Below are 27,702 nucleotides of genomic sequence, written 5' to 3'. Positions count from 1 at the left end.
GAAATATCTTTCTGATCCTAATGGAATTATGTGCCTTGGGGGAAGAAACTCCAGAGGCTCTGTGAATGGAACCCAAATGTGGCTCTTAACTTGTTTTAGAGCTTGGTCTTCAAATCTCTGGGGTCCATTTCTGTATTTTCCACATTAGTCAAAGTAATTGTCTTGATGGCCATTTTATTCGCCAGCGAATAATACCTGTGAGTTAAGGGTGTTATCCAGAATAGTGCCGCACCTGCAGGTATTTCCACCTTTAAGAGGTTTCTACGTTTCTCTTCAGCCACCTTCAGGTTTTTATATCAATAAAGAACAGTGACTTCTTTGGCTCGGGCTTAGAGGCTCAATCCTGAAAGGTGCAGTTCGTTCACTGAGGTGCTGAGTGCCCATTGCTCCTATTGACTGCGTGTGGACTCTAGCTGTCAAGTTTGGCGCCTGCGAATTAAGACACTCCAGATCAGTGACCACTTCTTTACAAAACAGTGCCAGGCTGTTTCTGTGCCTCAGCTTTCCCTGCTGTAAAATAGGGATAATGATGCTTGGTTACCTTTTGTAAAATGCTTTGAAATCAACACATTTTTGTCAGTTTGTTGCAAATCAGTGCTATCCTACAGTACCGCAACCCTAAAATTCCTCCTTTCCTGCAAGGACTTTCAGCCCTTGTGGGGTGAATTGATTTGAATGACTGTACAGTCTTATAGAGATGCTCCTTTTCAGCAGGACAAATGGAACGTTAAGACACCAAAGGTGAAATCCAGGTCTCATTGAAGTCAGTAGCAAAATTCTTCTTGACTTCAGTGAGGCTAGGGTTAGGGTTAGGACCCAACTACAGGTTTGGGTCAGGTGTGAAAACAACTTGGCACTCTTAGGATCAGGTAGTCTCCGATCAGCTGGGCATGGCGATGACTGTGGCCGACTCCTACCAGCTGCTGCCATTAGAGTGCGCTGTGTGTGCTGCAGAGGGAGTGTGCCGACGAGTCACAGCGCCTCTCACTCCACAGCACATGCAGCGTGGTGGGGCGGCCGGCAGGAGCAAGGCTCGCAGCCATCGCTGCAAGAGTTCCACTGGTAGGAGGCAACCAGAGATGGATCGTCGACATAGGGAGCAGGAAGCCTCCACCACGCAGAGCCCAAGGATCGAGGGGCTGTCGGTGGTACTGACACAGGTTCAGGAGGAACAGTCCGGGGGAACTGGTGCACGGGTGCTGGCTGGACGAGGGAACGGCCAGCCAGCCAGCCAGCCCAAGGTTGGGCAAGGCTGGGCGATAATTCGCCTTAGCAGCTCTGTGGAGGAAACAAAGTACAGAAAATGGTGTCCGGGATGGTGGCTAGACCTTGGCAACCCAACCCAAACCCAAAGCGATCTGACTACAAGGGTCCGGTTTGGGTCAGGTCTGAAAACAACCCGACATGCTAGGGCTCAGGTCGGGTTCAGATTAGCTGTGCTCTAGTTGGGTTCAGGCTGGACTTTGAAATTAGGCCCGAGCAGACTTCTAGCCAGGACTGTAGCTCGACCTTAAGGAATTAATTGTTGATAGGAATAATCAGAGCTCCTGGGCATCTCTATGTGGTGCAACAGTGTGCTCGAGGGGGCTGGGATTTCTAAAGCACACTAATATGTGGCATATTAATCGGTGTAGGGGAGGGTCCCACAGGCCAGGCTCCAGCCCGAGCCCGAATATCTACACCACAGTTAAACAGCCCCATAGCCGAAGCCCCATGAGTCAGCTGACGTGGGCCAGCTGTGGGTGTGTAATTGCAGCACAGGCATACCCTAAGGCTACGTCTTCTCTACCCGCCGTATCGGCGGGTAGCGATCGATTTTTCAGGGATCGATATATCGCGTCTCATCTAGACGCGATATATCGATCCCCGAACGCGCTCCTATCGATTCCGGAACTCCACCACCGCGAACGGCGGTGGCGGAGTGGACATGGAGAGCCCCGGACATCGATCCCGCGCCGTGAGGACGGGTAAGTGATCGATATAAGATACTTCGACTTCAGCTACGTTATTCACGTAGCTGAAGTTGCGTATCTTATATCGATTTTCCCCCTTAGTGTAGACCAGCCCTTAGAATCATAGGTGCTCCTCCTCCGCAAAAAAAGATTAATGAACAAGAACATCTCACTTAGAAATAAGATAAAACACGCACACTGCTCAGTGTACAAACTGGTACCCGAAGTGTCTGCTGCCCCAATAATATAACAGCACAGATGAAGCAGGATGTCTTTCTAATCTACGTGATAAAATCAAGGCTGTTGTGTAACTGTTGTACAAGTGACTGTAAAAGTCTAAGGCATCTCTTGAATAAGATTTCCTAATGTTGGTTTATCATCAGGTTTATTTCTCACACAGACGCAAACAAACCTCTAATGGAATTCTGTGCCATGTCTTGACAGGTATTGACGGAGAGTGGTTTTGGCACAATCACAACAGAAATCCGTGAGGCTCCGGAGTTCTATTACGCTGAAGATTACCATCAACAGTATCTAAGCAAAAACCCCCATGGCTATTGTGGACTTGGGGGCACTGGGGTATCCTGTCCTGTTAGTATTAAAAAATAATCCATGCGCACACTACGGCACCAACATTGTATTATGTTTTTGCTAGAAACATAAAGTAAAGCAACCTGATGTTTTGTTTGATGATTACTCCCGGGGGAGTTCTTTGCCAAACAATTAAAAAATTCTTTGCACAGTATTTTACAATTCTGCAAAAATTCTGCATATTTTAGTTGTCAAAAGAACACAATATAATCACGCCAGTTCCAATTATTTTGGTAATTTATTTCAAAATACCTGTCAGCAAGTATGTCTGTAACAATACAGACAACGAAAAGATTCAGGAAATGTTTTCTGACAAATAGATTCCTTACTAGGCATATTAATAAAGAAGTTGATGTATCTTTGTTGACAGTTATATTCTGGTTCATATATTTCATTTGAAAAGAGTCATTATACAAATGTATGTTACACAAAAGTATTGTAACGCCCTGGCCTAAGAGGGCGCTAGCATCCTTAAGGACTGTTTTGTTTCTGTCTGTTATGTCTTGTCCAAGTTCAAGCTTCTATGTGTATTGGAAGGTTATTGGGTCATACCACTGTAGCCGGAGGCGGTTAGTGAGCTGGCGGAGTTTAGCTGTAGTATAGTGAGGAAGGGAGACCGAGGGTAGAATGTGGGTGTCGGGGGGAGTGCGTGTGTACGTGCGGGGTGTGTGGGTTTGTGTTTGTGTGGGTTGGGTCGTGTACATAGTTTGCCAGCCGACACCCCTTCATCTCCGGAGGTAGTATGCACGCCCCCATGCCAGGTGCAGGCGGGAGTGCTGGGGGAATGTGGTTACAGGTGGGAGCGGAGGAGGGCAGGTTCAGGCTGCAGGGAATATAAGAGGGAGGACAGCACCACTAGAGTCAGACGCACACAGAGTGGAGTTTAAGGTGAAGGGTGCTCATGTGCGTGTGAAGACAAACACACTCTACCCTCAATCTCCCTTCCCCATGCTAAGCACCCACTATACTACAACTAAACTCCGCTAGCTCAGTAACCCCCTCCCGCTACAGTGTTATGACCCAAAAACCTTACAATACACATAGAAGACGTTAAGTGTGTACATAACTAATACATTTTAAACATGCAACACTGGGAAAAGGAAGCATTTTGGTGGAAATCACAAATTCTGTGTGACAAAAATAAAATTGTGCGGAGAACATTAATTCTGCCCAAATTCTGCATTGCTCAGTGGTGCAGAATTCCAACAGGAGTATATGACGTTCCCCTCTGGTGTTATCTGGACCGGTGATCTGCTAGGCCTCTCCAATCCTTGTCTCTGGGAGCCAGCCTTACCCTGCTCTGCTGTGAGAACCCCCACACCTGGGCTGTTCCTGCACAGCCTCCGGCATGTAAGCTGCTCCCAGCTACCTGCAAGCGAAAGACACTAGCCAATCTCTCTAGTCCCAGACACAACCCTAGGAACCTCCGTCTTGCAGTGCCCAGTTATACCCGCTAAACGCTGCAAGTTTATATGAGCTCGTCAGTTTAACAAAGAAATAGATACATACCAGGCTTGTTCTCCCAAGGGGTGTCTCTGACACACTGCAAACCAAAGACACTGCTTCAGGTAGAATAAACAAACAGGTTTATTAACTATAAAGGTAGATTTAAGTGATTATAAGTCAAAGCATAACAAGTTAGATTTGGTCAAATGAAATAAAAGCAAAACACATTCTAAGCTGATCTTAACACTTTCCGTGTCCTTACAAACTTAGATGCTTCTCACCACAGGCTGGTTGCTCTTCAGCCAGGCTCTCCTTTTTGATCAGCTCTTCAGTCGCTTGGTGTGGTGTCTGTAGATGTAGGTGGAAGAGAAAGAGAGAGCATGGCAAAATCAACAAGGAATCCGGTGGCACCTTAAAGACTAATAGATTTATTTGGGCATAAGCTTTCCTGGGTAAAAAACCCACTTCTTCAGATGCATGAGTGCTTGGCAAAATGTCTCTCCCTTTTATCATGTCATCATAGAATATCAGGGTTGGAAGGGACCTCAGGAGGTCATCTAGTCCAACCCCCTGCTCAGAGCAGGACCAATCCCCAGACAGATTTTTACCCCAGATCCCTAAATGGCCCCCTCAAGGATTGAACTCACAAACCTGGGTTCCTCTTAGCTTTGCCTCTCCTGCCCTTCAGAGTCAGGTGAGCATTACCTCATCACAGTCACAAACTGCCCAAAGGAAGCGGGGTGACTCCCTCAAGGGTCTAACAGATTCTTTTGTTGCTGCCTAAGCCAGTGTCCATTGTTCCTGTGAGGCTGGGCTGGGTTTGTCCCATCCATGCCCTGATGAGGTGTGAACTGCCTCTCTGCTCTTGGAGAGTTTTTGCCTGGGCTTGCCTAAGCCTTGAGGATACATTTTCAGCCTCATAACTATATACATGAAATTGTAACCTATAACATTACTAGAACAACAATGCTCAGTGAATCATGAGCCTTCCGAAGACACCCAACCTGACAAACTTTGCATTGGATACCACACAATCATTTTATAGAGATGAACATGGGGGTGTAGGGTGTCCCCCAAGGTACAGAGGGTCACAGAGTCTATGATATACCTGCACTATTGCACAGAAATTTGTGCACCAATGAAGATACAGCATTTTGTATATTGACTGTGTGGCATTGCTTGATTTCACAGTTGCCAAAGGTCAAAGTTGTTTCTGAAATTGTGCCTGGTACCATGGCTGGAAATGCAGTTGCCCAATTTGTGCACTTAAATGGATATACATGCAATCTTGTGCTTGTTAGTTTCAGGAGAAAGATTTTTGAAAGTTTGGCCCAGTGTATTGTAATAGGCGTAAATAGGGGGTGTGACTGGACTACCAGCTGCTTTTTGTAACTACTGTTTATGTTTATTATCTTGATCTGATCAACTTGCTAGACTTAAGCATGAAAATCCAGAGCTTTGATTTCTAGAACGTATTCTAGGGGTTATTTTAACAATAGTAGCTGCACTTTGATGTCTTTGGCGGGGATGGGGAAGTTAATCTCCCTCAGTTCCACATTCACAGCAACGTATATTATTACCTTTAGTGCCTATTTCCTGAAACAATTTTACTAAAAAAACGTTTTATAATGTAAGGGGTTTTTTTTCTACTGGGCCAAAAAGTGTGTAAATACAAAAAGATTCAGTTTGGCTTCCAGCGCTATGATAAAGCACATCACAGGTGTTTTGTGAACTGAAATGTATGACAAGTTAGATCTGAAAAATGTAGCAAATATAATAAAAGGCTGCAGCTTGCTAATGAAAAAAACCTGGTGTTCCATCTGTGTTACTGTGTCTGCTTGTACAGTGGAGGAGATTTCAGGTTGGCTTTAAAAGCGAATGAATTGTAAAATAATTATGACTGACCTTTTTGATACCACAATAGCACCTAGGTGCCTGGAACCCTATTGTGCTAGGTGCTGTACAAATACATAGTAAGAGAGAATCCCAGCCCTGATGAGTTTGCAATCTAAATAGACAGGACAGATCTAGGGTGGGAGAAAGAAGGGGATGGGGCTTTAGGGCCCAGAGAGAAGTGATTTGCCCAAGGTCCCATAGGGAGAGTCTGTGCCAGAACTGGAATCAGCACTCAGGAACTCCTTGCTCCTGGTTCTGTGCTCATCTCAGTCCAGTTTCAAAAGCAAGAGGAAACTTCTTTTGTTTGTCATCACATTTATGCTGGAGCGGGGGCGTAAAAGAGACTGTTCCTGGTATGATCATAATGTGCAGCTCTTTCTGGAGATGCTCCCATATGCTCCAGTATCCTGCTTGGAATTTCCAGTTGCTATAGTAACAGAAGGCATTTTGTTAAATATCACACCATTGAATTGTTTTGTTGTTCACTGTCAAGGAAACTGGCACTTTTCTCTGATTTTCTGGGCATGGGGTGAAATGGAAGCAAAGGGGAGAGGAAAATGAAAGTTCTGATTCTCCTTTCGGATTCTTTGTCTTTTACCCCAGTGTAACGCCATAAAGTCAGTGGAATTACTCCTGGTCTGCACCTGTGTGCGAGAGGAGAACCTGGTCCTGAGTCTCTGATCCATGTCAGGTTGGGATGCAGGTTTCTTTACTGGGGGCGTTTATTTCATTTTTGATCCTCCAGGGTAAAAACAAAAACCATTTACGTGATTTGGAGCCTTGCTCATTGTTGGCCCATGTCGTCAGACACTCTTAACCCTGGTTCCCTGTCCTCCCTCCTCACTTTCCTCCTACTGTTTGTTTTCACTCTTTTCACCCTGTTTCAAATTAGCCTGGGACGATGTCTCCCTATGTGATTGTCCAAATCTGAGCGTGCCAGGGCTCAGCTCTGATCTGAGCTGGGGCCCTTGGGGGCTGCTGCGATAGAACTAAGGGGTCAGGTTCTCCAGGTGACGTAAAGCAGCATAGTTCTATTGAAGTGCCACAAGCTGAGGATCTGACCCAAAAATATTGAGCTCCACTGAATTCACTGTGGAGTTACCCCCAGGGTGAATTTTGGCCCTGCAACTTTCCAGCTGTTGTTGAAGGTGCAAGATGGGAATTGGGCTAAATTCTTCACTGGTGGAACTTCACTGAACTCAGCTCAATGGAGTGACATTAGGGATGGCTTTGGCCATATAAGCGGTGTTTACCCTGAAGTTCACCAAGGGGAAGACGGTCAGCTCTTTGGACATCTCCATGGCCACATTTCTCATTGAGCACTTACCCTAGCAACAAGTTTCCACTTCCCGCAGAGACTACATGGAAAGTGTGGAGAGGGGAGAGAAAGTCCTTCCAAGGTTTGAAAGAATGAATCAGCTCCTCTCATGGGCAAAGAAAAAAACTGTTGCAAGGAAGGCAGAGCTGGGAACTTACAGAGAGAGAGAAAATGGCACAGGAAAAGCTACAGCACCCATTACTAGAGATGGACCTGAACCAGAGCAAAGGAGTCAAACACACCAAGAGCTAGCTGGAGCTCAGATCAGGATCCAGAAGTGAATTTCCAAGCTGTTCCATGCCTGAACCAACTATGAGACTTTGGGAAGTTTGCCACCTGGGTTGCCAACCCTACAGCTCAGGTCTTGCTGTCCCTGATCCTGCTGAAAACTCCTTTGATTCCCCCCGACAGGCATAGCATCCCATTGTGATGTCACCTCCAGTGAATAGATTGTGTGAGGTCACATGCAGATGATGAGGAATATTGTGGTCACCTCTAGGCAGAGGAAATTGTTGCCTTTGGCTAGACTATGGTGTGGGGAGGTTGCTCCTCGGTATCTGCCGCAGCCTCACCTCTTCGAACATGAACAAGGAGCATCAAGTTAGAATGAGATTAAAATGCTGTTCCTTACCCTCTGGCTTCTAACGACCTTCATGAGAAGCACACATGCAGGTAGGTGGATTATAAACCCTGAGCACTGTCCTCAGTGGGAGATCTGGTTCTGCCCTCGTGTTATAACTCCTTGTGCTTTGCACCAGCATGAGTGAGCGGAGAATTAGGCACTGCCTTGTAGGCTGTCAATTCAGTAGCGCCATTCTCCAGCCTCACCCAGAAACAGCCTTTCAGCTGCTTGTGCACAGTCTAGGACATCTGTGTTCGCAGCCTTAATATGTGCAATAACTGAGCAATTTTCATAGGCACAATGAGACAGCGAAGTAAAGACCACTGGGTCCAAAGTCTGACTTTATAGCATTTGAAGACAACTGACTTTTGGTGGGGTGGGGGGAGTTCAGGGTGTTTTTTAAACTCTGTGTAATCTTGTCTAGAGTTGTGAGTTACTTTAACCAATTATCCACTTCCAGGTGAGGGTTTACATCTAGGTTAGCGTGTGAACATTCAGCCCCAAGAATGACTGCAGTAGACAGGTTATTAGCAGAACGGGGGGCCCCTGGGCACAACCAGGACCACACCGTGCTCTTCTATTACTTTTCATAGCCAGCCGAACATCAGTCCATGCACTGCAGTCTGGTAAAGGAGAGAGAGCCCAAAACAGAATGCATAGAATTGGCACTATTCACACCATGCCTTGCGGAAAAACCTGGAGCATTAGCCCCATCATCAGCCTCACCAAGGCATGCAGGCTGGGACACGGCTTTTATAACGGGTTAAGCTGACACTAGGGTGACCAAATAGAAAGTGTGAAAAATTGAGATGGGGGGAAGGGGGTAATAGGCACCTTAAGCTCATTAACATTTACATCTCCTTATGATCACCGTAGTAACAGGCGGTTACCTTAAGTCTCTAACATTTCACCCCAGCTACCAATGGTCATCTTGTATTGTCTGCTGATCTCTTGCAGCCATTGCGATCCAAACTCAGCAGTTATTTTCAAAACAGCAGCATATCACACACATCCACACAAGCTCAGCAAGTTTATTACTCGCTTATTCTGTTCCTCTGTGAATCTCATGTTGTGCTCATCATTCTGCTCATGTGGCATCTAAGACTCCCAAGAATTTCAGATCCAAACACCTTTTAACTTTGCAGGCATTCAAAATGTAAACCTGGATTTAAAATTTGCAAATATCCTGTCTCTTTATGAAGGCTGAACCAAACCCCAGAATACAAATCCTCTCCCCTACTGCTTGTAACTTTGGGGTTGTTTCTTGGGCCCATCTCTAAAGACCCAAAGTGATTCTGTCCCTTCTGAGTTAGGTGCATCACTGCAGAAAATAGACCCTGGGCTTCACTGCCCCCTTATATGATGTAAGTCAGGAAAAACTCCACTGAGGCCAAGAGAGAGAGAACAGTGTAGAACTGGTGTGAACATAGAATGGGGCCCTGTGGATGGTTGTATCTGTTTTGCAAACTGATTTGAAGTGACCTGTGTCCACACACACACAGAGCACTGCCTTTTTTTTTAGAATGTGGCCTCAGACCTTCTTACAAACCATCCATGCTGAAAGAGTCAAAGACCGTAGGGGGCAGGGGTGCTGTCTCCAGTGAGTTCCCCTGGCAAGTGAGCATCCAGACCAAAGAGAAGCATTTTTGCAGCGGGTCGATTATAAGCAGCTGGTGGATTTTATCTGCGGCACATTGTTTCACAAATGAACTGTGAGTACTGGGGGGCTGGGGCGGGCGTGGAGGGGCCAGGGAATCCTTCTCATTGCAGCTGTTGCGTACAGGCAACACCAGGCAGGGAGCAGTCCTCAAATAAAGTGAGTCAGCCACATTAGCTAGGGAGAGACAAGGAAATAAGTTTATGCCACATAGAAACTTTCCACACCTCCGGCCCCCACCTCCCTCCAGCTTAGGGTGACCAGACAGCAAATGTGCAAAATCGGGACAGGGGGTGGGGGGTAATAGGAGCCTATATAAGAAAAAGATCCAAAAATTGGGACTGTCCCTATAAAATCAGGACATCTGGTCACCCTACTCCAGCTCCATGATGTAGGGATGGAGAAGAGCCTCACTGCACAACCAGACCACATCTCTGACCACGCTGACCTCATCTTAATCAACCACGAAGCCTTTGCTACCCTGGGTGTAGCAGCCTTACCTTCTGGCTGCTCTAAGAGGGCAACTATTATTAGGCCAGATTCACCTCTTTTCTGCAATGTATCAAGCTAGGAAATAATAATAGGATGGTGTAAATTACACCCCCTCCCTCCATCAAAAGCAAGGGAGATTGCGGTGAGTGCACCAGCTAGCAGGCTGTGTTTCAGGGGTCAGGGACGTTCCATATAAAGGAAGTGGAGGGGAGAGAAGAATCCATCCTCTCCCTCGTCCCCTGATCTGGTCTGGGGAGGAGACATTTCCCAGCCCCACTTTGGAGGACGGGGATGAAGAGTCTGTCTCAACCAGCCGCCTGTTATCTCCTGGGAGGAGGAAGAAGCAGGTCTCTTGGTGCTTCTCACCTTATCCAAACAGGGAGGAGAAAAAGATCACCAGGGTGGGATTCGGAGAAACCCAAGGACCCTTTCCTCAAATACCAGCGATGTGGCTGAGTGGTGGCCCCGTGCACCTCCCTACTTTTTTCATTATCGCATTCTTGCCAATAGGACGAGCTAGCGTGCTTTAGCTCCACCCACCTCAAATCCCATCACCATCCCTGTTAGGGGGTAACAGTGCTCCTCAATAGCCCTTTGTGCTTGTAAAGTCTCTTCCATCCAAGGATCTCAAAGCACTTTACAAGCCAACTATCATTCTCAGTTTATAGGTAGCCCAAGGTCATAAAGGAAATCGGTGTCAGAGCTCCCTGTAGAACTCCTTACTCCCAGCCCCCTGTTTTCACTATTAGCTCTGCTGTCTTCCTGCAGCCTGCCTGGCTTCCACATGAGGTGCGTGATGGGCGGTGCTGGGCAAAAACTTTGCACAAAAATTAGGACGCCTTCCCAATGGAAGTGTCTTTGCCCTTTGGTGAGAAATCGAACATGGCTCTGCTCTTGCACCAACAAAAACCAAAACGATGGTGTCACGGAGTGTGGGGGAGTCTGGGCCCTGCACCCCTCTTCCTGGGCTCACAGTGACTCTCAGCCAGCCAGTAAAACAAGGTTTATTGGACAGTAGGAACGCAGTCTACAGCAGAACTTGTAGGCACAACCAGGACCCCTCAATCAAGTCCTTCTGGGGGTTCAGGGAGCTTAGATCCCGGCTTGGGATTCCCTGCATTCAACCACTCAGCCCAAAACCAAAACTGACAAAAACTCTCTCCATCCGGCTCTCTTCCTTTGTCCCGGGCAAAGGTGTTGACTCCCCCTCCTCCCTGCCTGGCTCAGGTACTGTCCATCACCAAAAGTCATCCCCTGCTCTCCCATTCACTGTGCAGACAGTCCCTACTGCATCACAGATGGTGTTTACTCAAAAATGGTTCCTATTCAGTGGAAAAAGAGCAAATAACCACACACAAATTAGGAGTGTGCTAGGTGCTGCACAAAGATAGTGAGAGATAGTCCTTGTCCCGAAGTACCTCCAACCAGATGGACAAACCAAAGGGTAGGAGGGAAACAGAGGCACTAAAAGGGGGGGGGTGCTCTTGGCTTAAGTTCATACAGCAGGTCAGGAAAATGGTTAGATCTAACCTGGGACTCGGGAGACTGAGGTTTACTTCCCTTTTCTGCCACAACTTCCTCTGGGACCTTGAGTAAGTCACTAAATACCTGGTCCTGCTGTACTACAGTCAATGAGCACAAGACCTGCCCCTTAGTCGCTCTGTGCCTTCTTTACCCATCTGCGTAGTGGGGATGACAGCACGTCCTGTCCTCACCGGGGTGTTGTGAGGCTAAATCTATTACAGATTGTGAGGCACTCTGATACCATGGTGACGGGTGCCAGATGATACACATCTAGTGACATTCTCCACAAGTACTCCCAAGGAAATCAGTCTGGCTCCTCCTGGAATAAGGTGCTACTCCCTGTGAGTGAGGGAGGCAGAATCCAGCTTTTTGTGAAAAGGGTTTCGCAGTGCTGCCAGCGCTAGCAATGCGGATGGGTTTCCACGGCCTCTTTGGCTATCCCAACCCTGCGATGTGCAGAGTGCTTTGAGCTCCCTCTCCAAAGGAGGGTGTCCCCCTCCCACCTTTGCAGAATGACTTTGCTCCCCTTGTTCACGTTTTGTCTCCGTTTCGTTACTAAGTCCCCCAGATCTTTACGTGGCGTTTGGGGCAGTTGACTTGGAAAGCCACCAAGTAGAGAAGAAAAAGCTGGACAGGCTGATTCTGCATGAGCACTTCGATAGCGCGAACATGGACAACAACATCGCCTTGATCCTGCTCGACTCACCAATAGAGTTCAGTGAACAGAAAATGCCCATCTGCTTGCCCTTCATTCATGACCTTCAGACGTGGAAGGGCTGCTGGGTTGCTGGTTGGGAAGCCAAGGTTGCAGGTACTGTACTATGTGGGGGAAGGGGAGTATTTGCCAGTAAAGTCTGCATTCACTTACTTTAAAATAACCCCCCTACAGCAAAACGAGGGATGGGTGTACATAGCCCAGGCAAGAAGCTCTGGTTTCAGCCAGCCTGCAGCTGCCATTCCTCTCAGCTGGGCAAGGCCCAAACCAAATATATATGACCTGGGGAGCACCCACAGGCCCTGTGAGTTCGGAAGGGAGGCTGTGATGGCAGCCTGCTCTCACTACTGCTGGAGATAGCATGGTAGGTGTGTCAGGAGGCGTGCGGGAGGGCGGAGATGAAGGTGAAAGCTGCTAGGCACCCAGTCTAACCCTTAGAAAGAGCAGCCCCCTCTCCAAATTACGACACCAAGGTTCCTTCACATACAGCAGCTCCCCTCAGTCTGAGGCACTGCTCTCCAGTGCAAAGAATATCCCCCTCCCCGCCTCCAACAGGAGACACCTCCCACCTTGTGAAGATCGCTCCAACTGGAGACCACGAAGGCCTCAATTTTCAGTCCCAAAAGCTAGACACACAACAGATTTGGCTGGGATGCAGGTAAAGCTGGGCCTAAATTGTGAGCTGTGGTTCGTAATGAAGGGGAGTTGAGAGCTAGGACCGTCCCGGGTGAAAATATGTTCACAGGCTGATTGTTCCCATGGATTCCAGGCTCTTCGCTCCTCTTCAGCTGGAGGGATTGATTTAGGTGGACAGGAAAAAACTGCGTAATGGCCCAGTTTACTCTCTGGTGAAACCCCACTGAAGAAACAGAAGCTACATCAGGACTGAATTTGGCCCAATATTTCCTTGCTTAGTTAAACAGCAATGAAGAGTGATCATGAGTAAATATCTGAAAGGCTTACTCAAGAAAGGAGACCATTTGGGTAGGATGGTACCAACCCAGGGTGTTATAACAGCCCCATACACTCTACTGGAGCCTATTGTCTCGGCCAAGTCTTCTCTCTGAACTCCCTCTTTATGTAGTAGAGGGGTTGTGTTTTCCTTGCTATCCCTTTTGCCCCCATAAACCATATTATCCTATTTTACTTTGCTGCCTCTGTGGTAACAGCAGCATGGAAGCAGAAAGGCCGAGCATGAGAGCAGACGAATGTTGGGCACATATGGGGGTTTTCTGGGAGATGGTTCTCAGAAAGTAGTAAATAGAGGGGGTGGATTCCCTGTGGGTTGTTCACTTGTTGTTTTGAGGCATAGGGGCTTCCTTGATCTTTTGTTCTTGTGTCAGCATGTTTCTTCAGCAGCAAGTCTTTAATCAGCTGCCTCGCAAAATGGCCAAAGGCGGGCAGTGTTTTCAGTCTCATTTCTCCTAGTGGGGGGGGTAGTCAGCCTCCGTACAGCCTGGCTGGCAAAATGCCGAGTTAGCTGAGCTCCCATACAGACTCTGCGCTCACACTGGGGGCCATGAAGAAGGTGACGTTACATTGCCCTAGGAGGCTTTCCCTTGAACACACCGGTGTAGGAAGCTTGCTGGGGACCACCCCTAGTGCCCAGCACTTTGGGTGGTCCAGTGGTACTGGGGAGGCCGATGTAACTTTGGAGAGTCCCTTGGAAGGTGAAATTATGCCAGGAGCTATTTTGGCCCCAAGAAGGACACAAGACTGGCATCAAACCACTCGCCCACAGGGAGGCAAGGTTTGTCTTGGAAGAAGCACTTGCACTGTTGTGATGAGGGACATGTCAGTATCTAAAGAGACCCAGGTTCCTCACTGCACTGGGACTCAAGCGGGGGTGATCGCCTCTGTTCAGGGACTGTGGGGTTGGATCACCCCCAGTTCAAACTACGGCAGCTCTAGGGGTGCCCTCAATTGTGCGTCCCTTTGCTATAGCCTCTCTGAGGCTTTCAGCAGCAGGGGGTCAGCAAGGGGCACTCTCCATCCTCACCCCACCTCCAGCCTATCCCACAAACAGCCCCCTGCACTAGGAGGTGGCACAGGGGTGGGGGTGGGGATGCATTCACTGGGGAGTCTTGTAGCCACATTGCAGCTAATGGCCACAGTGTAGTGATGGCCCCTGCCCACCTCTCCCAGCAAAATTCCTCAGACTGGTTTGACACTGGTGTCACTCCATTGACTCCAGCTCTGATTTACCCCAGCATCACTGAGAGCTGAATCAGACCCTTCCATCATACAGACTCCTCTGCAGAGGCACAAACATCTGCCGGGTCAAATTCAGGGCTACACGCTGCCGCTTGGCAACACTGAGTTCACGTGTTGTGCAGGGACGGGAGGAGGGATTCACAGCCTGGGGGCCAATTTTGGGCCCAGCTTTAACTTTAACCAGGTACTTATGAGATCTCCCAGCATGCACTTGGGAAGAGCTAATTAGGAGGGGCACGTGTCTCCTGCCCTGAGTGAGTCACTTACAGCTGACAGGCCTCCCACTGTGGCATTTTCAAAGGGCCTTTTTCTTCCTTTGCTCCTGATGGGTTCTGAAGAAGAACGCGGGTTAAAGGAATGTACTTTTCTTGTAGCCATGAATATTTCAGGCCTTTTCACGGCTCCGTGGGAATTTGGTGCATGCAAACACTTTCTGGTTTCTTTTTGAATAGGAAGTTTTCTAACATGGATTCTAACAGTTTGCTAACATGGATTTCAAGTCTATTTGCCACTTAGTAAGAGAGAAAGGTGATGAATCCTTCAGGGTCTTGGAGATGCCTCAAAGGCGCCAAAGGACAAGCAGGGCTGATGTCTAGACCTTGATCGTCTCTTGTTCAGAGAACATATTGACCATTCAATTTACTTCGCTATTGTGTGATTTTGTGACCTGCCACTCAGCCCTGTGGTGAGTCCAACAATAGTCTCTAGATGCTGAGCTGGGGACCAGTCAAGTGCAATTCATTGCAGAACATCACAAAGGAGACAAGAGGGTGCTGGCCCTTTAAGGACCAAAAGAGGCTTCCTCAGCCAAAGTCCAGAGTTGAACCGTGAGTTGTTTCAGCCAGGCCTCAAAATGGAGTCTACTGCTTACCACACCAGAATTTCCCAATGGCCAGTTCGCAGCCAGCCACAGGATTCTACCCAACCATCACCCGGCTTTTCTAGGGTTACATCATTACCGTAGCTGGCCCTGGCCTGTTACTCTGGAGATCCCTAGTCTCAGAAAAGGCAGTTATGGTTTTCCTTCAGATCACAGGCAGAAGTTCAACTCCCTCCCTGCCAACATCTAGACAGCCTCAGTAGACCCTGCCACAGGATCATGCGCTTACTCCTGCTCTTCTCAATTAGCCTTAGAGTCGATAACAATAATGAGCACTTATAAAAGCTTGGCCTCAAACGTCTTTGTAGAAGAGGATGGATTTTTGTTTGTTTCTCCTTCATCCCTGTTTAACTCAAGTGCAATGCAATCTGTTGTCTCTTATACTTAGCTGGGAAGCTCTTTGGGGGAGGGACAGTCAAGAAAAGATCTTTGTGAAAGGTTCAGCATTTCTACCCTTTCCACCAAGTGCTGAGAAATCTCCTGTTCCCGGTCAATGGCCCTCCAAGACGTTCTCCAGCAAAAACAGGGAAAATTGGTGTTCCTAAGAAAAAAGACAAGCAGAATTTTAAATTAGCTACAGCACTAAGAAGGAAAAGCACAAGTGCCATTGATTTGTGGTTTCACCCAAGAATCCCTGGACTGAATGGACAACAGAGAGTGAAATGCCATCCCCACAGAGACCCTCAGGGCTGGGAAACGTTGAAAGGGTGGCTTGGGGAAGCTTGCTCTGCTCTCCTCCCCGTTTTATAATGAAAGGGTGAAATTCACACCTGTGCGGCTTAAGGCTTGTGCTGCCCCCTCTACACATGAGTGAATTTCACCCGACGCACCCCTGTGTTCACACCCTACACACTATTGTAACAATCTTTGTACACAATAGGCCTTGTGAGGTATCCATTGAAAACGAATAGCTCACTGATCATTACTATTCTTGTGGGACGTCTGCATGCAGTGGGTGCTGGGATAGGGATGAGGGGTGGAGGGTGCTCTGGGCTAGGACCAAGGGGTTCAGAGGGCAGGAGGGGGATCAGGGCTGGGGCAGGAGGTTTGGGCATAGGAGGGGATCGGGGGGAAGGCTCCGGGTGACACTTACCTCAAGCAGCTCCCAGAAACAGCAGCATGTCTCCCCTCTGGTTCCTACGCAGAGGTGCGGCCAGGCAGCTCTGAGCGCTGCCCTGTCCACAGGGACCGCTCCTGCAGCTCCCATTAGCAGTGGTTCCCAGCCAATAGGAACTGCAGAGGCAGCGTTTGGGGCAGGGGCAGCGTGCTGAGCCCTCTGGCTGCCCCTACGCATAGGAGCTGGAGTGGGGACATGGCGCTGCTTCTGGGAGCCATGAAGAGTGGGGCAAGACCCCGACCCTGCTCCCCGGCTGAAGCGCCAGAGCAGGGCCAGCCCTGGACGCTGCTTCCCGGCGGGAGCTTGAAGGCTGGATTAAAACATCTGGAGGGCCGGATGTGGCCCCTGGGCCGTAGTTTGCCCAGCCCTGTTCTAAGTGGATGGAGATTTGCTACGCATTCATTTGCCCCGAGTGCCCGTTCTGCTCCCTGCGTTACCTTTATTTGTTTAATTGGTACTTACAGCCCTTGCTTCCTCTTCAGAGCAGTGCTAGCTAGATAACCCTCCCATACGCTGCAGCCTGTTCAAGGGCATAAAAGGGGCTGCTCATCTGGGTGCTTATCACCTCCAGGGACTGCTGCAGTGATTGCCTCTGCACCCCCTCTGTGGGGCTGTGGTTGGAGACCCACAGTCTAGCCGGAGGGTTGATAGGCCCTTGCTGTGATCTGACTCCAGATATTTGAATTGTATGGTTTTAGATTGTTCCTTAACCACACCTAACCCCTATCCACACACTCTCGCTCTCGCCTCTCTTTCTCCGGCTAGGGGACAAGATGAAATTAACCAAGAGGCTAAAGAAAATGGAGATGAAGCTGATCAGCAAGAAGCAGTGCTCCGAGTGGCTCCCGGAGCTAACGGAGAACATGCTGTGCGCTGGCTCCGCGGAAGGAGGGAAGGATGCCTGCCAGGTAAAGTAAACAGGCACCCGCAGGACCGCGCTGCTGACGTCAGCAGAAAGAAATCACAACGGAAACTGATTTGCTATGGTAATGAACATTGATCCCTTCCGCAGCCCCCTGGGGTTGCTAATGTTTCACTGCATGTGTTCAGGGCATGAAACTCCAAAGAGTGCAGCCAAGGGACTGGCAGAATATCTTGGTGCCTAGTTAAAAATGGATATTGAACAGGACAGCCAGGGTGCAGGGCTCCTTGGGTTAACAGGTGTTCGCAGTGCTGCAGAAACAGCCCGCTCAGTTCCAGGGAGAACACTGCGCCTTGCATTGCTCTTAAGCAATTCCCCATCTGTCACTCCAGGAGCAGAACTCATGGAGCGGTTTTCACCCTCCTCAGCTAAAAAGACAGGTGGACTTGATGCAGGGTGTTGGAAGGGGCATGGGCAACCAAAAGGAGGAAAAAATGAGATGATCTCAGACTACCCCTTCCCAGAACTATATATTACATGGGAGGAGTAGCTTGGACGGCTCCGGGGACTGGGAATGTGAGACGGAGCCAGTTGTATCAAAACAGCTGGTTCAAACAAAAGCAGGTACAGGCCAAGAGTTGTTACTATCCACTGGCTGGTTGGTGACTGATGTGACAAGGAGCGTGGTGGTCTCAGGCCGGGTTAGTATGTCGGTATATTTATATGCCAGCAGAGCCCCTAATGTAGACGCAGCATATGCTGACAGAAGGAGTTTTCCTCCTGCCATATCTATACAACCTGCCTGAACAACGTTAGCTATGCTGACAAAAGTACTCTTGGGTCGGCATAGCTGCACCTACATTGGGAGCTTTGGTCATGTAGCTATGTCAGCCAAGGGGTGGTGTTTTTCTCTTGCTGTTGGTTTCCACCCTCTGAGCGGGTCTAAACCTGGCAGTGGAGACCAGGCCTCAGTCCAATTCCCATAGACAGGACATGACGGTCTCTGACTGTGATACAGAAAGACAGTGTATGAGGCGTGAGGGGAGAATTGGCTTCTGCACCAGTGGTAACAAATGGAGAACGCCTCTCCCTCTCCTATGGTCAATGCTGCAGAAGACATAAGTGGGTATAAATCCCAGAAGGGTGTAAACACCAAGGGGTGGGGATTGGTTAGGTTTGTCCGGGAGGGGGAGGCGGGTAAGAGTAGAAGAAATGGGAAGAAATTCAATAAAGGAGAGTTCAGGCTGAATATCAGCAACCCTCCTAATAGGAAGGTCAGTCCAGCGCTGAGTGCACAAGGCTTTGACACCACAAATACACCAGCACAAGTGGCAACAATTAGACAGCCTCCCCCGCCCTCTTGATGGCTCTCCCAGTTTGAGGTATCAAGACTGAAAGAGCCATGGAGACTGGACGACTCTGCCATCCGTAGAAGCAATGCTTCCAGTTCAGAGTTGAGTCACATTGAAAGCGTCGCATGGGTCAGCTTTGCTTTGAGGAATCATTCTTTGGAGAGACGGAGAACTGCAGTCTCCAGAGCTGTTAATCTGTCAGCTTTCACCGGCGTGAAATTCCCTTCAAATTTTTAAAAAGAAAACTGCCATGGGGTAGCATTAATATCATTAAATAATGCCCTTGTCTATTCTTGCCATAAGTTGCACATTTGATTTATGCTATTGCAACAGCTAGACTATCCGTACCAGCATAATGAATCTCATGTAGCCAAAAAGTTGACTAGGTCTTTATTTTGATCTATAATACGCTCGAGTATAGTGAGAAATGAGGAAGTAATGTGGAACTGAACAGAAAGTGCCTGCGTGCAAGAAAACGTTCTCCATGCCCTGACTCGTGTGTGAAATGCTGGGAGTCTCAAGATTAACTTGAGCCCAATGTTCCAGCTACTGTCCATCTTCAGCACAAGGTGGGCAGGTTTAATCATGTGGCTTGGCCAGGCAGAAATGGGTTGTACCTTGAAACTAGGAAAACCCTAGAGCTGGTGGCAAAAAATCCGATGAAATGCTTTTAAATTGGAATTTGCCAATTTGTCCAAACCGAAATCTTTTGCAGAGATGGTTCGGTTTCGATGAAGTTCCTGCCTGGTTTCCTGCCAACCGGCCTGCCTGGCTGGTAAACTAATGGGGAGATGAGAGCTTGGAATCTCTGGGAACCACAGCCCCTAGACTCCTGGCTTCTCTGCACCTTGGGTTTCTAGGGTCCCTGGCTCCAGGGCTGCCCACCAGGCAGAGTGCCCCAGAGCCAAGGCTCCATTCTCTTTTGCGGAAAATTTTGAATTATCGAAATCTTCGGCCAAATGGAATTGCCTTTCTCTGCTCCGCTGTAGAAGCAACCTAAAGTAGGACGCGGACAGCAGCATTGCAGGAACATGGATTGGCCCCTGCCCAAACAGGGCTAGGAATTCATTAATCTGGAATTTGTGTTTAAACCTTGTTCTGTTCTTTGAGCCCCAGTATGGATGGGGCCTCGTAAACTTAGAGCAGGGAGGAGGGGAAAGGATGGTATCTCATGGACTCATTCTCCTTGTCATGAAAGGGTCCTGGGGGCTGTCCAGGTGAACGGTAGGGAAGCCCTCTAATCTGTCACATTTAGAGATGAGCTGGACCCAAAATCCTGGAGCCAAACACCTCCACACATTGGGGATGTTCAGGTCTGGATATACCGACTGCTGAGATAACATAGCCGCATATGCGTAGCACAGGAAATGTGCCTCCTCACAATGTGGTATGCCCCTGCATCCTCCTGGATGGATAATCCCAAGTGTGTACCCCCCTGGCTCTCCATCTTGTGTTACAACATAACGGTACTTACGCATCACAGGCCGATTTGTTATTCGTGATCACTGTCATGAATGTGGACGTTTTAAGGAGGGGGCCGCCGCAAATGCTAATACAAAAGCTTTACACTACTGACTGCTAGAAAGTGTATGCGACCATAACAGGCTTTGTTGGGGAAAACTATAGAGAATCTCATCTGTTATGCAGCGACAGAAGCATAACTATTTCGTGGGTTATGGATGGTGTCTCTATAATATTCCAGGGAAGATTCAGTAGTGAACGTCCCAACTATTTTTACCATTAAAAAATCAATTCAATTAAACAAATCTATTGAACACCAGCTACTTAAGGGTTCTTCGGACATCTACAGAATGGCTTTGCATGAATGCTAATAGAACCTGTAATTGACTGGCTCTATTTAGCCGTAAATACTAGCATTCACAGATGCTCAAGGTACACATACACTTCAGAACAGGCTGTACAGATTTCCTGTGTGGTTCGTGTGTGCTACTTTTCTTCCATGACCCCTGAATTAGAGTTTAGTTCCCCGTTTTCTTAAGATCCCTTTGTTAGATTCTGAAGCAAAGCAAATGATTAGGGCGCTGGGGCACATGACTTACGAGGAGAGGCTGAGGGAACTGGGCTTGTTTAGTCTGCAGAAGAGAAGAGTTAGGGGGGATTTGATAGCAGCCTTCAACTACCTGAAGGGGGGTTCCAAAGAGGATGGAGCTCGGCTGTTCTCAGTGGTGGCAGATGACAGAACAAGGAGCAATGGTCTCAAGTTGCAGTGGGGGAGGTCTAGGTTGGATATTAGGAAACGCTATTTCACTAGGAGGGTGGTGAAGCACTGGAATGGGTCACCTATGGAGATGGTAGAATCTCCATCCTTAGAGGTTTTTATGGCCCGGCTTGACAATGCCCTGGCTGGGATGATTTAGTTGGGGTTCATCCTGCTTTGAGTAGGGGACTGGACTAGATGACCTCCTGAGGTCTCTTCCAACCCTAATCTTCTATGATTCTATGAAAGGCATTAACAACAATTAAAGTCTTTAAGGGGTTTAACTCACAAGGAAAATGCTTGCTAAACTCCTTGCTTATTTAGTGAGCATAAGAACAGCCATATTGGGTGAGATCAGTGGTCCATCTAGCCCGGTATCCTGTCTTCCGACAGTGGACAGTGCCAGGTGCTTCAGAAGGAATGACCAGAACAAAGAAATTGTCGAGTGATTCATCCCCTGTCATCCAGTCCCAGCTTCTGGCAATCAGAGGCTTAGGGACACCCAGAGCATAGGGTTGTGTCCCTGATCATCCTGGCTAATAACTGTTGATGGATTTATCCCTCAATGAAGAGTTGGGAAATGTCCCAGTTATATTTTGGAAGGTTTCTGGAAAGAAGAGGAGCTGGATAGGCCAGTGCTTTGGCAAATGGAACAGAGAGCTGTTTACTTTGATGTCAGTTCAAATCTTGTTCAGATCACAACTGAAGGAACAATGATCTTATAGATAAGGCATTGGATTGGAATCCAGGACAGCACTGTTTGACTCCAAGTGTGACTCTGGGCAAATGTCTCTGTACCTTAGCTCGCCAACTGTAAATTGGGGGTAATATTCCTATGTTGGTGATTTATGGTCTTGCGGGGCAGGGACTGACTCTAGCACATTGGGGCTGCTACTCACTACTGAAATACAAATTATAATAACAAACGTTCCCATCTCGTGGCTAATCTAAGTGAAGTGGTGGGTCTCAGTCCAGTTCCCCAGGACCAGGCAGTCAGATACCCTGGTGATGAATGCAGACTCACCAAACAGCATCACAGCTGGCCAGCTGTTGGCAATCTCAGCAGGGAGGCCCAGGTCTGAGCAGTCTGTGGAGTCTAATCTGCCCTCTTAACCCAAGGACACAGTTCAGTGGCTTGGTGGTCTAATGCTAACATTCCTGCTTTATGACTTGTGGTCCTGAGTGCTAATCCCTCCCACAAGTGGCAAAGACCCACAACACCTTGTGACAAACTGAGCTGGCACATAAATGGAACAGAAAGTCTGGTGAAAGCGGGAATATTCATTAAGTAACAAATCTGCAAATGACAGATTGGGACCAGCACCAATGATAACGATACCTATTGAAAAACTGAAGAGGTTCAGAGAAAAGCTACAAGAAAGATAAAGGGATTGGAAAACATGCCTCATCGTGGCAGATTCAAGGAGCACAATGTATTTAATTTATCAACACGAGGAACAGAAATCTGATCATAGAGGGCTCTTCAGTCTTGCAGACAAAGATATAACAAGAACCATGTCTGGAAGTTGGAGCTAGACAAATTCAGACTGGGAATACGGCACAGATTTTTAACAATGAGGGTAATGAACCAGTGGAGCAACTGACTAAGGATTGGGGTGGATTCTCCATCATTGGAAATTTTCAAATCAAGACTGGAGGTTTGTTCTGAAAGATCTGCTCTAGTTCAAGAGGAATTAATTTGGGGAAGTCAGATAAGAGGCATGTCATGCACATCAGACTAGATGATCGAAACGATCCCTCTGGCCTTGGCATCTAGCTACTCTCAAGCGCTTACCTAGCCCTTTTCGTTATTAGACCCTAACGCACCCAAAGCTGAGCTCTTTCTCCCAATGTTCTCTGGGAAATCTAGTCTAGGAGCTTACACGATCTTCATTACTGTAGCATCTGAGCAGTGCTTAAATTCTAATGAAAGAGGTGTTGGGCTTCAAGCAATTAGGTGCTGGGACTCAATTTTGTTCTTACAACATCCCCGTGAGTAGAGCAGTGCTCTTAGCCCCGTCGGACAGATGGGGAATTCAGGCAAATGGTAGATGAAGCGACTTGTTTAGCCTGTCAAAGGGAGCTTGTGGCTGAGCTGGGAACCCCAATCGCATGAGCCCCAGGCTCATGCCCCAACCACTAGCTCAGTCCTTCCTGCCCACGTTACAAAATATCATTTGCGTGGCGGGTTCGGTTTCCCTTCCCCACAACTTTCCCTAAAGATGCTGCATTCAGAAACAAAATAAAGGTGACAGTCATCTGTTGACAAAGGCCTTTACCTCCCTCCCTGCCCATGGCAAATGTCATTGCTTCACATGCTGGGCCTCGTCGATGTGTAGACCAACACGGAAATGAAACCAGCTGAGACTTGCAAAGGCTGCGTATTCACCCAACAAGCAGCAGGCGGGTTGTTCTCCCACCTAAAAAGACGTCTGAATGTGTTTCTTTGGATAAATTACAATGTTGCCTGCATGAATAAAAATAAGGGGGAAAGTGACTTGAAGCCCATTGACCTCAATGGACATTGGACAAAGGAGATAATAGGTGGATGCCTCCAAGAAGTAAGGGTACGTCTTCACTACCCGCCGGATTGGCGGGTAGCAATCGATTTCTCGGAGTTCGATATATCGCGTCTCATCTAGACGCGATATATTGAACCCTGAACGCGCTCCCGTCGACTCCGGAACTCCACCGGAGTGAGTGGCGGTAGCGGAGTCGACGGGGGAGCTGCGGACGTCGATCCCGCGCCGTGAGGACGGGTAAGTAATTCAAGCTAAGGTACTTCGACTTCAGCTACGCTATTCACGTAGCTGAAGTTGCGTACCTTAGATCGACCCCCCCCCCAGTGTAGACCAGGCCTAAGATGCCGTTTTTAAGGGCCGTTTCTGCCAAAACTCAAAATTATTTACCAGCAAGTATGCCATCCCCATCTCCTTTTTGAATGGGAGGATTCACACGGAGTGCATGAATTAAGCATGAGATCTGATTTAATGGGGTTATTTTTACCCATCCCTAAGCTGGAATGCAGAGCAACGGAAGCAAAGAGACTATTTTTAGCTAACTCAGTGCCCTGGGACTGAGTGTTTTAACTAATTAGCAGCAGCAGCAAATGCCTGGCGTGTATTGCTGACCAAAGTTACTCCACAGCATCCTGGAAGCTGAAAGTTCCCCCAGAGCTGGGTTTGGTAGGGTCAGAGATGTCACCAAAAATGCTTGTGGAATTAGTCACGTCGCAGTGAGCCTGGTTTGGGGACAGTGTTCTGCTCAGCAGGACTTGGTCCTTCTCACGCCCATAGGAATGGTGCACCTTGGGCCAGATGCTTAAGGGATTTAGGCACCTAAAGAGGCAGATAGGTGCCTAGTGGGATTTTCAAAAGCACTGTGGCATCTTAGGTGGAGGGTCTTAGAACCGTAGGCATTTAGGCCTTTTGAAAATCCTGCTAGGTCCCTATCTGCATCTTTAGGTGCCTAGATGCCTTTCAAAATCTGGTACCTTGAGCCTCTTCCACTGGGAAAGGGATTAGAGGCGGGATTTGGCTCTCAGGAAGGAGGTACGGCAAAACGGATCAGTTTGCAGGGCATTGCCTAGCTTTTCAGGTGCCTATTTCTGCGGTTGATGTATCAGGCACTGTAGCCAGCTCTCTCGCCTTCCCTAAGCGCTGACTGCATGCCAGCTGCACACCAGGCAGTGCAAAGGAAGAGACAAACATGCACAATCGTTAATTGGAGGAGTGGGGGAAAATAGCGACTGGCCAAAATGAAAACTCGACGAGCTGCAGCCTTGGCTCTGAATACTGGATTCCTGGGTTTTATTCCCCATGCTGCCCTCGGCGCACTAGTTTGTACAAACCAGCTCATTTCTCTGCTTCGGTTTTCCCAGCTATAAAACGGGGACCTACCCCACTCAGATGTGTCGAGCAGTTCTGATGGTCTCTTGTAAAAAACCCTTCATAAGTGTAAGCCCTTGTTAGCAGGCAGCCTCTGAGACGATATAGCTCGTAAATTACACCCACTCTACGAGCTTTGTTTTTCATACTGCAGTAGGATGCGCGACATGCAGCCTCACTGCTGCCGCATAAGGCACGTGGGGCCTGATCCTGCCTCTGCTGAAGTCGCTAGCAACGTACCCATTGATTTCAAAGAGCGTGGGCCTTCGAAGAGGTCTGTTCAAATGGGACGTTGTGCCTAAGGCTAGCAAGAGTGCATGAGTTGGAGGTCACTGCAAGGAGAACATCAATACAACCCATTGAACTATATGGTTAAAATGGGGACAAGGCCCATCTTTGGCTTATACGTTCGTGTAGTGTCCAGACATCCTGGTCTGTGACTGAGGCGCCAAAGTGCTACTGCAATATGAATATTAATAAATAATACTCACGATGAGTTTATGCAACATTTACTCCACATTTAGCAGTATTTTCCCCTGCAGTTAAAAGACACCAGGAAAAAAAAATATCTATACACGCCCTGTGGGCCTGAACTCTGCATCCGTTGAAGCCAAAAGGATCTCTGCTGTAGCTTTCGGTGGGAGCAGCAAGCCCATTTCCTTGCTCATTAGTGAATCCAAGGGAGCGGTTCTGGGGAGCGGCACATGGAGGAGGCTGGGTGTGCCGTCGTCAGATGGGGATGAAAGCGAGAGACAGCATTGCCCAGGCAAGCTGGCTCTGCCTGTGGAAACGTGTTCCGATTGCAGTCCGTACACGCCACATCAATTATTGGAGACAAGATAGTAAAATGGTGGGGCCTGGTGAGAGAGAGACGCCGGTAATATTTACAGCACCGCCTTGAAAGCACTTAGACTGCAATGAAGTTGTATGAAATTTACAAGAGCGAGGCTGTAGCTTACCGGGTGCTTTTTGATCAGTACAGCATGGTGGTTCGCTCTCTCTTACACAGAGGTGCCTGGCTACATTTGTACTCATAGATCAGGAAACTCACCAAATCGTTCTCTTTCAGGCCACACTAGCGAACGCAGGCACCTGCCTTTTCGGTGCGTCAGTACTGCAGGGTGGAGGTTCGTGTGCATCAGCTCGTCTCCTTTGTAAATGGGAGCTTGGTCTCCGTGCCCTTCGCCGGGTTACAGAAAGCTCTGATGGGATCGATCGTTCGTAGTTTGTTAATGGCATTTCAGCCTCACCACCAGCAGCCATGACTGCCCACTAGCTGGCCCCCCTCCTTCCATGGTGGGTTAGCCAATGGGCTGATTGGGCCCGTGCCCGGGGGCCCTGGACAATTGGGGGGGGCTGTCAAAAGGCCCGTTCCCCAGCAGAAGCGCCGGGCAGGCAGGGCGGGGGAAGGAGCGCTGGGTGGGTGGGGGAAGCCCCAGACCCCCGCTGTGGCCCCAGAACTGTAGGGGCTCTCACTCCCTGCCATGGCCTCAGGGCTGGGGGAGCTCTCACTCCCCACTGCGGCCCTGGGGCCATGCTGGGGGGAGGGGAGAGAGAGCTCCTTCAGTCTTGGGGCCACAGTGAGGAGGGGGGCAGAAAGGAGCAAATGGGTTGCATTACACCAGTGGGGGGGGTGGAATGGGGCAGGATCGTGGGTGGAACACAGGTGGGGGCCTCAGGGGGAAGGAGAAGAATGGGGTGGGGCCTTGGGCGGGTCCACAGGTGGAAGGGGCGAAATGGGGGCAGGGCTGCAGACAGAAGGGGTGGGGAGGGGCCCCCCACTTGCTCTGGCCAAGAGCCCCATGAAACCTTAATCCGCCTCTGGAAGGGCCAAGCATTGAATGGTCTCTCCCATACACTGAGCTACCCTCTCTCTCTCTCTATCACAGAGGTTGTCTTTTAAGGTTAAAGCACATTGATGGGGTGGTGTGGGGGTTGCTTGAATTCCTGCTGCCCATGATCCTTGACCGGCATCCTGATCTTACACTGAGAAAGCACCTTCCCTGATGAATTGCTCCAAGGGATCTCACAGAGCTGGGCCTGCTCTGTGTAATTTTCATCCTCCGAAGGGCTCGGTATTTGATTTTCCCCGCTCAGGCCCACCTCTGGCTTAACTCTGGGATCCAGCTGCTGTAAAAGATGCTGTTCATCATCCCATTGTGCTCTCTTTTTAACCCCTAGGGAGACGGTGGGGGACCTTTGGTTTGCACCTATGGAGACGTCATGAAGTGGTTTGCACTTGGCATAGTCAGCTGGGGAGAAGGCTGCAGGGAAAAACAGCATCCCGGAATGTACACCTTCATTTTCAACTACTTGGAGTGGATCCAGGCAGAGACGGCCAGGGAAGGGAAACCTTTCATCCCCGAAGGACTGGATAACATCACGATTTCCAAGCGGCTTCGCTCCAGCGCTTGGAAGCAGCCTTCACCTCCTGCTTCTTCACTCCTTTTGTTTTTCTATTTTACTATTTTGCTAGTGATGATTTTCAAATCATAATAAAAATCAATTTCACCATCCCAACTCTCCTCTCCTTTATAGAAATCTTCATAATAACACCTGTCTCTTATAGAGACTTTTCATCAGTAGCTCTCAAAGCACGTCACAGTCTTTAATGGATTGATTCTCACAACATCCCTGGTGGGGAACTGAGACATCAGGAGGCTGTTACTTGCTTAATATCAGACAGGGAGTGTGTGGAGGAGCTGGGAATTACCAGTTACCAATATGCTCTTTTGTGGGATCATCCAGTTAAGCTCCATGTTAATGATATGATCTTATGCCAATGTGATGGGTGATAGATTAGAGATACAATAGAGAGGCAGAGAGACAGACAGAGAGACTAGATCAATAAACACAGAAAATCTGGAAAACAAAAGTCCTGACCATTTCAAAAGTCAGCACTTCCCAAACAGTTGCATCAGAGAAAGCAGTTATTTCCTAGTCTAAGTACATTGCCAGG

At 48.5% G+C, this 27,702-nt stretch overlaps 2 protein-coding genes and 1 long non-coding RNA gene across 3 annotated transcripts in view; 2 read left to right on the top strand and 1 right to left on the bottom strand.

The window, feature by feature from the left end:
- The window catches only part of MSRA (methionine sulfoxide reductase A), a 443,906-nt gene extending 439,704 nt beyond the window's left edge, over positions 1 to 4,202 (top strand). The window contains exon 6 of the mRNA XM_039530964.1: positions 2,397 to 4,202. Coding sequence (XP_039386898.1) covers positions 2,397 to 2,561 — 165 coding nt within the window. The 3' untranslated portion in view covers positions 2,562 to 4,202. The remainder of the gene's footprint in view (positions 1 to 2,396) is intronic.
- LOC120401259 lies at positions 188 to 7,591 on the bottom strand. Its single transcript, XR_005596358.1, has 4 exons — positions 7,446 to 7,591; positions 4,271 to 4,337; positions 4,053 to 4,086; positions 188 to 429 (listed from the first exon to the last, which is right to left on the bottom strand). It is a non-coding gene; the product is annotated as an uncharacterized LOC120401259 (long non-coding RNA).
- Positions 7,592 to 7,686: 95 nt separating this feature from the next.
- Positions 7,687 to 27,259, top strand: PRSS55 (serine protease 55). The gene is made up of 5 exons (XM_039528192.1): positions 7,687 to 7,875; positions 9,348 to 9,537; positions 12,059 to 12,309; positions 17,190 to 17,332; positions 26,925 to 27,259. The coding sequence occupies exons 1-5, from the start codon at positions 7,821 to 7,823 to the stop codon at positions 27,237 to 27,239; spliced, it is 954 nt and encodes a 317-aa protein (XP_039384126.1). The 5' UTR covers positions 7,687 to 7,820; the 3' UTR covers positions 27,240 to 27,259.
- The last annotated feature ends 443 nt before the right edge of the window (positions 27,260 to 27,702 follow it).

Source organism: Mauremys reevesii, linkage group 3, assembly GCF_016161935.1.
Source record: "Mauremys reevesii isolate NIE-2019 linkage group 3, ASM1616193v1, whole genome shotgun sequence".
In the NCBI taxonomy this organism is placed as follows: domain Eukaryota; kingdom Metazoa; phylum Chordata; order Testudines; family Geoemydidae; genus Mauremys; species Mauremys reevesii.
This window is presented reverse-complemented; position numbering and strand designations above follow the sequence as displayed.

Coding starts and splice junctions, on each gene's coding strand:
- PRSS55 (XM_039528192.1), top strand. CDS start 7,821: ATGCTGTTCCTTACCCTCTGGCTTCTAACGACCTTCATGAGAAGCACA. Junction 7,876..9,347: donor CATGAGAAGCACACATGCAG/GTAGGTGGATTA, acceptor CTTTTTTTTTAG/AATGTGGCCTCAGACCTTCT. Junction 12,310..17,189: donor TTGGGAAGCCAAGGTTGCAG/GTACTGTACTAT, acceptor TTCTCCGGCTAG/GGGACAAGATGAAATTAACC.